This window comes from Pongo pygmaeus, chromosome 7, assembly GCF_028885625.2.
Source record: "Pongo pygmaeus isolate AG05252 chromosome 7, NHGRI_mPonPyg2-v2.0_pri, whole genome shotgun sequence".
Taxonomy (NCBI): Eukaryota; Metazoa; Chordata; class Mammalia; order Primates; family Hominidae; genus Pongo; species Pongo pygmaeus.
Window position 1 is genome coordinate 121,995,300 of NC_072380.2, and position 15,144 is coordinate 122,010,443.

Consider the following 15,144-nt stretch of genomic DNA (forward strand, 5'->3'; position numbering starts at 1 on the left):
TAATTTTTCCTTATCTTCTTATTACCTTGCTTTCCATTATTTCTATTTGTTTTTGTTAAGTGCTTAAATTATGTAAGTAATGAAGTTTTAGTGTTGATTAAAATGTTTTCACTACTGACTGTATATAAATTGCCATGTTGTCAAAGATAATTATTAAGAAATTCTCTTTTTCTTTTAAAATGTGACTCAATTCTTGCCCCCAGTACATGGATTAGGTTATGCCTGGTCACCATCAGTCCTAAATGTGTCTGTGGGGGACACAGTGGCATGGCATTGGCAAACACATCCGTTTCTTAGAGGGATAGGATATAGGATTTTTTCTGTTTCCAGTCCTGGAAGTGTAATTTATGATGGCAAAGGATTCACAAATGGAAGACAAAAATCTACATCAGGTGTGTTTCTGCTTATTGGGTTTTGCATCATGCCACTTTTTCCTACATGTAATAAAATGACATTTTGTGTAGATTTAATACAGTATTTTTACATAAATAATATACACAAATGCATAAGGTAAGTTATTTGGCATTTTATTGCTATAGTAAAAATGTTACTAATGAGTGTAAGCAAGTTATTTTATACATATTCAAGTGAGTTCTGATATTAGAAATATCTTATATTGATTCTGTGATAATCAACCAATTGAAAAACATATTGAAAAAGCAAAATGCAATAAAATAGGAATATATGTTTAAATCAAACCAATCTGGTAGCAAGTGATGAACTTTGACTGACTGAAATCAATTTAAAATCAGTGTTTCCTATAGGACAGCTCAGTGTAAAATGTGCCTTTTAGATTGTCTGTTTTGTTTTGTACATGTAAGATTTTGAACCTTTCACACACAAAAAAAAATTTTCTTTCATTTCATGTTGAATTTTTCTTTAAATTTTGATGTGTTATGCCAGACTTGCCATGGTTTTCTAGAAAATCAATGCTGGATCTTGTTTTCATGGAATGTAATTTCGTTACACAAGATAGCTTTTAATAGCGAGTTTTCTTACTACATTCTGTTGACATTTCATACACATGAAAAATAAGAAACTGTCATCTGTATGTGCATTTAAATGATCATTTCAAATTGTTTTCAGTCTCTTTTCAAATATGCATTAATTGCTTATATTTATTATGTACAATCTCATTTTATGGCAGGTTCATTTTCTTACCAATTTACTTCACCTGGAATCCATTATTATAGCAGCGGGTATGTTGATGAGGCTCACTCCATTTTTCTCCAAGGAGTCATTAATGTTTTACCAGCTGAAACCAGGCACATTCCCCTGCACCTGTTTGTGGGTAGCTCTGAAGCCACATATGCTCATGGTAAGATGGTTAAAGATGGAAACTCTGTTACACAGGTGACCCAGGGTGTATGTAATATTTCTGGAGCAGGTAGCAGATTACTGGGTCTAACTGTGCTTCTATCTTACTAGCCACATGACCTTGAATAGGTTTGGGCTTCTCTGAGACTGGAATTTATCCTCTAAATTAAGGATCACATTAATGTCTTCCTACCAGTCTTTCTCCCAGAATCCTTGTGTGCCTCCAATGAGATGTAATGTAAAAAAGTTCTGACACTATGTATGTACCTGGACATATGTTAAAATGTAAGATGATGTTATTATTTTCCCCATGGGGTCTGGCCTTGGACAAACTGAAAAATAAATCAATTTTATATTCTGTTTTCTCTCTTTACTGTGACATCTTTGATCAGGTCTTTAATATTTTTGTACTGCCTAAGACCCATTTGTCATTTTGTTTTTCAAAAAAGATTTACCAGAATTTAAACCATCATCATCAAAATAAAGAGTAACACAGTTTGAAAACGGTTATCATTTTGGAATGTTATTCATGACTTACAGGCAGTTCTTTTGTCTAAAGGAGGACCTGAGAATTTGCACTTGGGAAGCTCTGTGGCAGGCTGCCTAGCAACAGAACCCCTGTGTGGCCTGAACAATACCAGGGTTAAAAATTCAAAAAGATGGCTATTTGAGGTTTCAAGTTGTTTTTCACCATCTATAAGCAATATTACTCCATCCGCTGGAACAATAAATGAACTAATAACAATTATTGGACATGGCTTTAGTAATCTCCCATGTGCTAATAAGGTAAGAATATAAATACCTCCTTTGTACTTCTATTATATGTTCCCAATAAAAGTATTTTGATGATAACCTTGTTATTTAATTTTTACCAGCTTTATTGAGCTATATCACATACCATACAATTCACCCATTTAAAGTGTACAATTCATAAACTTTTAGCATAGGCACAGAGTTGGCATTCATCACACAGTCAATTTTGGAACATTTTCATTACCCCCCCCAACAAAAAAAAACCCTAAAGCCCTTAGATATCACACCTAACCCCTCCATTGATCCCAGCCTAAGGCGATCTCTAATCTACTTTCTGTCTCTATAGATTTGGCTGTTCTGGACATTTCTAGTAAATAGAATCATACAATATGTGGTCCATTGTGACCAAGTTTATTTATTTTTCACTCAGCATAATGTTTTCAAGGTTCACCCAAGTTGTACCATGTATCAGTCCTTCATTTCTTTTTATGACCTAATATTATTCTATTGCATGTTAAACAACCTTTTATTTATCCATTCATCAGTTGATGGACATTTGGGTTGTTTTTACCTTTTGATTATTATGAATAATGTTGCAATGCACATTTATGTACAAATCATAATTTAATCCAAGAGATGCCTTAATCAGCCCCTCCCAAATTAAATTTATGAATAAAAGATATTTATTTGCACATGATTAGCTTTTAAAATTTATAGTTGTTGCTAATACAAAATTTGTTTATACCGGAGATATGTATTGACTTGTTTTATTTTGTATTCATTTTACTTACAGGTTACAATTGGTAGCTACCCCTGTGTCGTAGAAGAAAGTAGTGAGGATTCAATTACATGTCATATTGACCCTCAAAACTCAATGGATGTTGGTATAAGGGAAATTGTCACTTTGACTGTCTACAACCTGGGCACTGCTATCAATACGTTGCCCAATGAATTTGATAGGCGATTTGTACTTTTGCCAAACATTGACCTGGTGTTGCCAAATGCAGGATCAACTACAGGAATGACAAGAGTGACCATAAAAGGCTCTGGATTTGCAGTTTCTTCTGCAGGTGTAAAAGTCCTTATGGGTCATTTCCCATGTAAAGTTCTATCAGTGAATTATACGGCCATTGAATGTGAAACATCCCCTGCTGCCGAACAGCTTGTGGATGTAGATCTTCTAATACATGGAGTGCCTGCTCAGTGCCAGGGAAACTGCACCTTTTCATATTTAGAAACCATCACTCCTTATATAACAGGAGTCTTCCCAAACTCCATCATAGGATCTGTAAAACTTCTTATTGAAGGAGAAGGTTTGGGGACTGTTTTGGAGGACATTGCTGTTTTCATTGGAAATCAACAGTTCAGAGCGATAGAGGTTAATGAAAACAACATCACTGCTCTTGTGACTCCTCTTCCAGTTGGACATCATTCTCTTAGTGTTGTGGTGGGAAGTAAAGGCTTGGCTCTGGGAAACCTGACTGTCAGCAGCCCCCCAATAGCAACTCTATCACCAACTTCTGGAAGCATTGGTGGTGGAACTACACTGGTGATCACAGGAAATGGCTTCTATCCAGGCAACACTACAGTCACTATTGGGGATGACCCTTGTCAAATTATTTCCATCAACCCCAATGAAGTCTACTGCTGCACTCCCGCTGGGACCACTGGAATGGTCGGTGTTAAAATCTTTGTTAATACAGTTGCTTATCCACCTTTACTTTTTACATATGCCCTGGAGGATACTCCATTTCTCAGAGGAATTATCCCAAGCAGAGGTACTCCAATATCTGCCTTATTATCTTGATATTATTGTATTGATAATATTTATTAGTATACAATTGGAATGATATTTGTAAATAACTATTAAGGTGTGTTTATAAATGATCCCACTTACACTTAATACATGGGATTCAAGCTCTGTGTAGTCTCTGTTGTACGATTATTTTTCACACATTTATGGGATAACAATTTTAGCCAAATTTCAACTTCTATTTAGGAACAAAATTCCCATTAACTTGACCTAAATTTCAAATGAGGAAAAAATAAGTGAAGATAGACAAAAACTGGTAATTCATTTATGTTATTGATGTTGATTTGCGCTAGAAACTCCAGTTAAAATTCAAAAGTTATAATCTTACTTACATTGAGAGTGTTTCAGAGTTATTTCCATGAAACTACAAATGAGTACTAACTTATTAGCACACCAGAATTCTTTTTAAGGAGATAATTGGCACATTCAATGGAGAAAATATTATAAAATAAGATTTTCTTAATTGCTTAGCATGACTCATTTTTCTAATTTAACAATAGGTTGATATATCTTCTTGGTTCTTTGTCATTATGCTGTGCTATTTCTGATAATCTTCGAGCTATTAGAATGCTTATTATATATGTACTGAATTCTGGAGAGGAAGCTGTAATGTAATAGTTGAGAGCTTGGCTCTCAAATGGTTCAAATTTTGGTTCCTTTCATTTCCAGCAATGAAATTTTGGAGAAGTTTTTTTAAACATCAATTTCCTTATTTATGCAGGTACATATACACATTATAAAGTTAAAGAAGTTTATTCATATAATGTAACTTAGAATAGTACATTTAATGAAGAACTCATTAAATGTTAACCTTTTAGAAAAGTCTTTTTTAGGTTACATCACAAGGAAATGTATCAGGTTTGGGTAAGTAGTATTTTCTGCCTTCAAGGAGTTTGCCGTCGAAATCTTCTTTAATATGTCAAATTTGCTCATTTTGAAAGATGTGAACAATAGCAATGGCATATTTATTTTCCCATGTGGTTGTAATCGTTGCATATAATGGCATATATTTCTTATTTCCATGGACTGTGTCTCTTCCCATCTCTGCCTTTGAATGTTTTGTTTTTTTTTTTTCAAAACAATGTATTCAAAGGTATAAGAGACTTGCAGACATGTGAGAACTGAGCTGTTTTATTTGCTGAAGAGACAGGTGACAGAGCACACTGAGAACAACACTGTTCCATTTGAAAGGCAAAATGTCAAGCAAAATTAAATGTTAAGACCTATACAACTTTCTTTAGATTGTATCTTAAAACTATTCCATCCAGGTGCGGTGGCTCACGCCTGTAATCCTAGCACTTTGGGAGGCCGAGGCTGGCGGATTGCCTGAGCTCAGGAGTTCGAGATCAGCCTGGGCAACATGGTGAAACTCCGTCTCTACTAAAATACAAAAAATTAGCCGAGCGTGGCAGCATGCATCTGTAGTCCCAGCTACTTGGGAGGCTGAGGCAGGAAAATCACTTGAATCTGGCAGGCAGAAGTTGCAGTGAGCTGAGATCGCACCACTGCACTCCAGCCTGGGCGACAGAGCGAGACTCCATCTTCGAAACAAACAAACGAACAAACAAAAACTTTCCTAACATGAAACATCTCTTTAGTATCTCTCATGTTGAAAATAAAATAGTTATTTATATTTAAGCAATCCTCACTATGGTCAATCATATGGTAATTCTTTACTATTATCACTTGAATTAAAATCAAACTACTACTTGAGGGCACTGTGTTTGTAAAAAGTTATGTTGACGAATTTTCATCTAAAATTTAGGTATGCGAATATTCATTTGAACAACCTATGAAAAATTCCACATGTTTAATGCCCTCGATGTACATTTGTCAAAAGAGGGAAGCAAGAGAACAGCCAGAATCTAATTATTTGTTCTATGTGCACTCATTCAAGGCATTAACATCAACATTCACCTACAAGTCTTTAAATTAATTCCTTTTTTGTCTATTTACTATCTTACACCCATTTACATATCATAATTTGTTTACCAAGTCATACCTGTCAAAAATATTTGAATTAAGAAAAATGTAGTCTCTCCTCAAAAGAGTTGCTAATGTCAGGAAGGAAGGTACCAAAAATAAAGATAGTAAGCCTCATCCTTAAAATATGCTCTAACCCACGCTGCTCAGACATTCATGCTTCCTAACTCTAGACCTGCTCTTTTCTCCTCCTCTATTCTCTATTAGCGTGAATTAGTAACTTACAACTCAATAGAATGGACAGAAGGGCTGGAAAAATAATAAACATTGAGATAAATCACTTATAATTAATATACAGTAGACTGTAGTTTATATTGTAGTCAAAATGTATTGTATGACATAGCATGTATTGTTAATATTTATATTAGTTTTAAAACACTGCTTATTCTTTTATTTGTAAAAGTAAAGAGGTATATCTTTAAGTGCATGTGTATTAATAGTTAGATATATTTATATTGTGCGCTTTTTTTTTTAAGGTCCACCAGGAACTGAAATTGAGATCACTGGATCCAACTTTGGCTTTGAGATCTTGGAAATCTCAGTGATGATAAATAACATTCAGTGTAATGTAACAATGGCCAATGATAGTGTGTTGCAGTGCATCGTGGGAGATCATGCTGGGGGCACATTTCCTGTTATGATGCATCATAAGACAAAAGGCTCAGCCATGTCCACAGTTGTATTTGAGTACCTGCTTAATATTCAAAATATTAATCCAAGCCAAGGTAGTCATAAGTATGCAGGAACCTGCAGATATTTTGTTTCAGTAAACACTTATTTAGAAACTTTATTTAGAAAATAATATGTTACTCAAACACAAAACAATTCCCAGTTTTTTTGTTTTTGTTTTTTTGTTTGTTTGTTTTTTGTTTTTTGTTTTTTTTGAGATGGAGTCTTGCTCTGTCGCCCAGGCTGGAGTGCAGTGGCACGATCTTGGCTCACTGCAAGCTCTGCCTCCCAGGTTCACGCCATTCTCCTGCCTCAGCCTCCCGAGTAGCTGGGACTACAGGCACCCACCACCATGCCCGGCTAATTTTTTGTATTTTTAGTAGAGACAGGGTTTCACCATGAAAATTTATACTTCTTTTAGCACAGTACAAATATTTTTCTTTATGTAGCAAATAAATAAGCATGTAAGTGTATAATTATTTATTTCAAAATACTAAACTTTAAAATATAATACCTTATATTTCTTAGTGATGTATGATTAATTTACTTAAAACTTAATCCTACTTAAAATGACAGTTATACATGAAAATTTTTCTTAAATCATGTTTAGACATCACTGGTATGTAAGTATTTCTACATAAATTAGTATCTTTTTTATTTAAATTTTTTTTTGGTTAAAAACCTTAAGAAAGTATAAATAAACCAATCTACTTATAATTAAAATAGTAATTGCATAGTCTATGTTTTGCCTACTCTGAAATCCTTTGTGACATCTTTTTTAAATAAAATTTTAGTTCCTTGAAATAGTTCAAATAAATTACCAGATATGACATTTACTCAGTGAAGATTTTAAAACACTACAATCAAAAGAGATTCAGTTGCATTAATAGAATAATGCACTATAATTTCAGTTCTAAGAAACTCTTCATTTAATGTAACTTACTTTTAACATTTAAAATAAAGGTAAAAAATATGTACACAGAAGAGGTTTTATTTTAAATAGCTTTGTTTTTCCTTTTTATTTGTCTTCACTAGGGAGCTTTGGTGGGGGTCAAACCGTGACTGTGACAGGCACCGGATTTAATCCACAAAATTCAATTATATTAGTTTGTGGCTCAGAATGTGCAATTGACAGGCTTAGATCTGATTACACAACATTATTATGTGAAATTCCATCTAATAATGGTAAGTTGTCAGAAAAAATAATGGCAGTCTTTGAGAACTAGTTAATTTTATAAAGATCAGTTAATTTCTTTTTTCAAGTTCTTGGATTCCTTGGAGTAATTAAATCACTTTATGACTGTCCTGATTCTAAGCAATTTCTTCAGGACATTTTCTAGATTTACTTGTCTTTTGAGATTCATAAGTTGCAGATGGAATTGTTTATAATAAATTGCAGTTTTTCCGTTTATGGTATAAACTGATGGTTCTTAGTTTATTGAGCATACCAAATGGAGAACACATTTTTAGTTCCCATTAGAGTATTAGGCTTCCATTAAGATAGGAATTTCATTAATGGCTATGAGTGTCAACGCCAGTAGTGCATTGCTAAACTCAAACCCTAGCTGTGTCATTGAATAAGTTATTTAACCTCTCTATGACTCAGTTTTTTCAACTATAAAGTAAGATGAATCACAGTAGTCTACTGGATTATTATCAGGTTTAATAAGTTAATGTACATAAAGTGGATGGAATGATGTCTAGAACCATATGTAATTTGCTATTATTCTTATTCTTACTTATTTATTTTTAGTTAATAGTTAAGAGCCTGGGCTCTGAGGAGTCCCTGAATCTCAATTTTGTTACTTACTGTGTAACCCTAGCCAAGTAACTTCTCTCTGCTTCAGTTTCTCCACATATTAAATGGAGATATTATTAACTCTAATTCAATGGATTGTTGTGAAGATTAAATATTTGGTAATTTGGACAACAAATCTTAATTATTACTTAACAAAATTTAGAAGATATTTAAACAATGTGAATATTCTAGAAGAATAAAGGATATGTTTTGTGTGAATACATTTTTTAAAACATCAACAAAATTTGTGAAGCTTTTCTAAATATTGTTGCTTCTTTCTCTGACTTCCTTAACAAAGAACATTGAAAAATGCAATATTTTTATGACTGAGCTTATTTATCATTTCCACACCAGAGTTTAATCCTGATTTAAAAAGAAATATGTAGCAATGCTTCGAGACTTGTCAAGGTTTTAGGTTGTTTGTCTTAAAACTGGCTCTGCATCTTCTCGTTATGTTTTTGCATCAGGTTTCTGTAGTCCTTGTCTCTGACCTTGCCTTCAGCTGTCATTCCTTGCTGTTGTCAGTGTGCCTGCCTTTAAGCAGTTCTTCCCTCCTTCCCGTTCTAATTTACAAAGTTGGATCCTCTAGAATTGGAAAACTAAGCAGGCAAGTTTGTAGAATGTTCTGCAGGAAGAGTCTCCCCGGGAGGGTCGAAGGGCTTTTTCTTCTGTTGATAATGAGCATGAACTTTGTAATGTTTTTGGCTGTTGCTAGAGGCCACTATTATTCACATGTAGCCTAGGTATATTGGAAAAGGAAGATGATTGTGTGAAAAGGAAGATGTTATTGAAAATGTTTGGAGGTTTTGGAAATGAATCAGGGCCTGATGGCAGAACTGCATTCAGTCTGATCCTCCTTTCATAGGCACGGGAGCTGAGCAAGCCTGTGAAGTGAGTGTGGTTAATGGGAAAGATTCGTCACAGTCCATGACTGTTTACGTACGCAGTGTCACTGACTCCACTCATCACTGCAGTATCTCCTAAGAGAGGCAGTACAGCAGGGGGCACCAGACTGACAGTCGTGGGATCAGGATTCAGGTACTGTCTCCACACAAACACGCATCAGTGTGCATTTCCAGACTTGAGCCATTATGCCTGCTTTCTCCTATGCCCGGACAGTGCAGAAATACAGTCATGCAATGTGTACCTATATGCTCGTAACTTAAGCTTAAGGCAAAAATAGTACTAATTGCTAACATTTATTGAGTATTTATTTTGTGGCAACCACCTGCCTACCCATAGAGAAGTCCTGCCTTACTTCCTGAGATGTTTTTACCTCGTTTTATGGTTAGAAGACAGATTAAACAGGTTAGACAACTTGCCCCCAATCCTAGTATGTAGCATCACAAATATAAATCACCTTCTTGTTATACTTTCCCCATCATCTTATCTCCAGCTATGATCTGCTTCACTGGGTCAAAGAAACATCTTTCCATACAGCAGTTCTATTCCACTGTAATTGGTCAAGTTTCTTTTTCTCAAACATACTCATTATTTGGCTCAAATCTGTGTACTGCATTGTCATCATTATTCAGGTGGGGAAGGCTGAAATCAAAACACCAGATCACATACACCATAGAAGCTCATTGTAACTTCTCAAGCAGTTATGATTACCTTGAACTTGCATTTTTACCTGGAGGTTAAGTTCTAAAGTCCACAAACATGATGAAAATGTCACACGGACAAGTGATCCTTGAAAATCTCTTTTAAAAGTACCTGTTGGGAGATCAACATAGAATCACTGAACAACAACAACAATCACTGTTTCTTTCCCCAACACTGGAACATCTGCTAGTTACAGTCCTATTTTCTGGACTCTTAACCTCTTTGTTTACTTTTTTTCAATAAATATTTTGAAGTCTTAATATTGAAAAAAAGCATCAATCTACACTTTGGTGGCTGATAGAATCAGGTCTTTTTTTTTTTTTTTTGCAATAATACATAGAAATAAAAGGGTTTGACAGCGTGATCTAGAAATTTGAAAAAAACATACATGTTATGTTTTCCCTCTTTTTTACAGTGAAAATATAGAGGATGTTCATATCACCATAGCTGAAGCCAAATGTGATGTTGAGTATTCCAACAAGACACACATCATCTGCATGACAGATGCCCATACTCTCTCAGGGTGGGCTCCAGTTCGTGTCCACATCAGAGGTGTCGGCATAGCCAAACTGGTAATAGTGCTGTTGGGTATAGTAATCACAGCAATAGAAAACTAGCATTATGGGAGGTGGGCTAATTGGTAATTGTTGTTTTACTTTAATGTCTCCAAAAAAATAACTGAGCTGTGACAATAATAAATTTAAAGTAGCTTACATTTTTTGTTGCTTTTCCTAAAATTTTTATTATTTTAGATTTTTTTTTCTTTTATTATTATTATTATTATTATACTTTAGGTTTTATGGTACATGTGCGCAATGTGCAGGTAAGTTACATATGTATACATGTGCCATGCTGGTGCGCTGCACCCACCAACTCGTCATCTAGCATTAGGTATATCTCCTAATGCTATCCCTCCCCCCTCCCCCCACTCCACAACAGTCCCCAGAGTGTGATGTTCCCCTTCCTGTGTCCATGTGTTCTCATTGTTCAATTCCCACCTATGAGTGAGAATATGCGGTGTTTGGTTTTTTGTTCTTGCGATAGTTTACTGAGAATGATGATTTCCAATTTCATCCATGTCCCTACAAAGGACGTGAACTCATCATTTTTTATGGCTGCATAGTATTCCATGGTGTATATGTGCCACATTTTCTTAATCCAGTCTATCATTGTTGGACATTTGGGTTGGTTCCAAGTCTTTGCTATTGTGAATAATGCCGCAATAAGCATACATGTGCATGTGTCTTTATAGCAGCATGATTTATAGTCCTTTGGGTATATACCCAGTAATGGGATGGCTGGGTCGAATGGAATTTCTAGTTCTAGATCCCTGAGGAATCGCCACACTGACTTCCACAAGGGTTGAACTAGTTTACAGTCCCACCAACAGTGTAAAAGTGTTCCTATTTCTCCACATCCTCTCCAGCACCTGTTGTTTCCTGACTTTTTAATGATTGCCATTCTAACTGGTGTGAGATGGTATCACATTGTGGTTTTGATTTGCATTTCTCTGATGGCCAGTGATGGTGAGCATTTTTTCATGTGTTTTTTGGCTGCATAAATGTCTTCTTTTGAGAAGTGTCTGTTCATGTCCTTCGCCCACTTTTTGATGGGGTTGTTTGTTTTTTTCTTGTAAATTTGTTGGAGTTCATTGTAGATTCTGGATATTAGCCCTTTGTCAGATGAGTAGGTTGCGAAAATTTTCTCCCATTTTGTAGGTTGCCTGTTCACTCTGATGGTAGTTTCTTTTGCTGTGCAGAAGCTCTTGAGTTTAATTAGATCCCATTTGTCAATTTTGGCTTTTGTTGCCATTGCTTTTGGTGTTTTAGACATGAAGTCCTTGCCCATGCCTATGTCCTGAATGGTAATACCTAGGTTTTCTTCTAGGGTTTTTATGGTTTTAGGTCTAACATTTAAATCTTTAATCCATCTTGAATTGATTTTTGTATAAGGTGTAAGGAAGGGATCCAGTTTCAGCTTTCTACATATGGCTAGCCAGTTTTCCCAGCACCATTTATTAAATAGGGAATCCTTTCCCCATTTCTTGTTTTTGTCAGGTTTGTCAAAGATCAGATACTTGTAGATATGTGGCATTATTTCTGACGGCTCTGTTCTGTTCCATTGATCTATATCTCTGTTTTGGTACCAGTACCATGCTGTTTTGGTTACTGTAGCCTTGTAGTATAGTTTGAAGTCAGGTAGTGTGATGCCTCCAGCTTTGTTCTTTTGGCTTAGGATTGACTTGGCGATGCGGGCTCTTTTTTGGTTCCATATGAACTTTAAAGTAGTTTTTTCCAATTCTGTGAAGAAAGTCATTGGTAGCTTGATGGGGATGGCATTGAATCTGTAAATTACCTTGGGAAGGATGGCCATTTTCATGATATTGATTCTTCCTACCCGTGAGCATGGAATGTTCTTCCATTTGTTTGTATCCTCTTTTATTTCCTTGAGCAGTGGTTTGTAGTTCTCCTTGAAGAGGTCTTTCACATCCCTTGTAAGTTGGATTCCTAGGTATTTTATTCTCTTTGAAGCAATTGTGAATGGGAGTTCACTCATGATTTGGCTCTCTGTTTGTCTGTTATTGATGTATAAGAATGCTTGTGATTTTTGCACATTGATTTTGTATCCTGAGACTTTGCTGAAGTTGCTTATCAGCTTAAGGAGATTTTGGGCTGAGACAATGGGGTTTTCTAGATATACTATATCATGTCATCTGCAAACAGGGACAATTTGACTTCCTCTTTTCCTAATTGAATACCCTTGATTTCCTTCTCCTGCCTAATTGCCCTGGCCAGAACTTCCAACACTATGTTGAATAGAAGTGGTGAGAGAGGGCATCCCTGTCTTGTGCCAGTTTTCAAAGGGAATGCTTCTAGTTTATGCCCATTCAGTATGATATTGGCTGTGGGTTTGTCATAAATAGCTCTCATTATTTTGAGATACGTCCCATCAATTCCTAATTTATTGAGAGTTTTTAGCATGAAGGGTTGTTGAATTTTGTCAAAGGCCTTTTCTGCATCTATTGAGATAATCATGTGGTTTTTGTCTTTGGTTCTGTTTATATGCTGGATTACATTTATTGATTTGTGTATATTGAACCAGCCTCGCATCCCAGGGATGAAGCCCACTTGATCATGGTGGATAAGCTTTTTGATGTGCTGCTGGATTCTGTTTGCCAGTATTTTATTGAGGATTTTTGCATCAATGTTCATCAAGGATATTGGTCTAAAATTCTCTTTTTTTGTTGTGTCTCTGCCAGGCTTTGGTATCAGGATGATGCTGGCCTCATAAAATGAGTTAGGGAGGATTCCCTCTTTTTCTATTGATTGGAATAGTTTCAGAAGGAATGGTACCAGCTCCTCCTTGTACCTCTGGTAGAATTCGGCTGTGAATCCATCTGGACCTGGACTTTTTTTGGTTGGTAAGCTATTGATTATTGCCACAATTTCAGCTCCTGTTATTGGTCTATTCAGAGATTCAACTTCTTCCTGGTTTAGTCTTGGGAGGGTGTATGTGTTGAGGAATTTATCCATTTCTTCTAGATTTTCTAGTTTATTTGCATAGAGGTGTTTGTAATATTCTCTGATGGTAGTTTGTATTTCTGTGGGATCGGTGGTGATATCCCCTTTATCATTTTTTATTGCATCTATTTGATTCTTCTCTCTTTTTTTCTTTATTAATCTTGCTAGCAGTCTATCAATTTTGTTGATCCTTTCAAAAAACCAGCTCCTGGATTCATTGATTTTTTGAAGGGTTTTTTGTGTCTCTATTTCCTTCAGTTCTGCTCTGATTTTAGTTATTTCTTGCCTTCTGCTAGCTTTTGAATGTGTTTGCTCTTGCTTTTCTAGTTCTTTTCATTGTGATGTTAGGGTGTCAATTTTGGATCTTTCCTGCTTTCTCTTGTGGGCATTTAGTGCTATAAATTTCCCTCTACACACTGCTTTGAATGCATCCCAGAGATTCTGGTATGTTGTGTCTTGGTTCTCGTTGGTTTCAAAGAACATCTTTATTTCTGCCTTCATTTTGTTATGTACCCAGTAGTCATTCAGGAGCAGGTTGTTCAGTTTCCACGTAGTTGAGCGGTTTTGAGTGAGATTCTTAATCCTGAGTTCTAGCTTGATTGCACTGTGATCTGAGAGACAGTTTGTTACAATTTCTGTTCTTTTACATTTATTGAGGAGAGCTTTACTTCCAAGTATATGGTCAATTTTGGAATAGGTGTGGTGTGGTGCTGAAAAAAATGTATATTCTGTTGATTTGGGGTGGAGAGTTCTGTAGATGTCTATTAGGTCTGCTTGGTGCAGAGCTGAGTTCAATTCCTGGGTATCCTTGTTGACTTTCTGTCTCGTTGATCTGTCTAATGTTGATAGTGGGGTGTTAAAGTCTCCCATTATTAATGTGTGGGAGTCTAAGTCTCTTTGTAGGTCACTCAGGACTTGCTTTATGAATCTGGGTGCTCCTGTATTGGGTGCATATATATTTAGGATAGTTAGATCTTCTTGTTGAATTAATCCCTTTACCATTATGTAATGGCCTTCTTTGTCTCTTTTGATCTTTGTTGGTTTAAAGTCTGTTTTATCAGAGACTAGGATTGCAACCCCTGCCTTTTTTTGTTTTCCATTTGCTTGGTAGATCTTCCTCCATCCTTTTATTTTGAGCCTATGTGTGTCTCTGAATGTGAGATGGGTTTCCTGAATACAGCACACTGATGGGTCTTGAGTCTTTATCCAGTTTGCCAGTCTGTGTCTTTTAATTGGAGCATTTAGTCCATTTACATTTAAAGTTAATATTGTTATGTGTGAATTTGATCCTGTCATTATGATGTTAGCTGGATATTTTGCTCATTAGTTGATGCAGTCTCTTCCTAGTCTCGATGTTCTTTACATTTCGGTATGATTTTGCAGTGGTTGGTACCGGTTGTGCCTTTCCATGTTTAGCACTTCCTTCAGGAGCTCTTTTAGGGCAGGCCTGGTGGTGACAAAATCTCTCAGCATTTGCTTGTCTGTAAAGTATTTTATTTCTCCTTCATTTATGAAGCTTCGTTTGGCAGGATATGAAATTCTGGGTTGAAAATTCTTTTCTTTAAGAATGTTGAATATTGGCCCCCACTCTCTTCTGGCTTGTAGGGTTTCTGCCAAGAGATCCGCTGTTAGTCTGATGGGCTTCCCTTTGATGGTAACCCAACCTTTCTCTCTGGCTGCCCTTA

The 15,144-nt window shown here is 35.8% G+C and overlaps 1 protein-coding gene across 1 annotated transcript in view; it reads left to right on the forward strand.

Moving 5' to 3' along the window:
• Positions 1-15,144, forward strand: part of PKHD1L1 (PKHD1 like 1) — a 180,183-nt gene that overhangs the window by 81,935 nt on the left and 83,104 nt on the right. Inside the window, 9 exon segments of the mRNA XM_063669026.1 lie at positions 204-392; positions 1,148-1,318; positions 1,877-2,103; positions 2,864-3,848; positions 6,343-6,591; positions 7,571-7,720; positions 9,199-9,265; positions 9,267-9,371; positions 10,354-10,510. Of these exon segments, the coding sequence (XP_063525096.1) occupies positions 204-392; positions 1,148-1,318; positions 1,877-2,103; positions 2,864-3,848; positions 6,343-6,591; positions 7,571-7,720; positions 9,199-9,265; positions 9,267-9,371; positions 10,354-10,510 (2,300 nt within the window).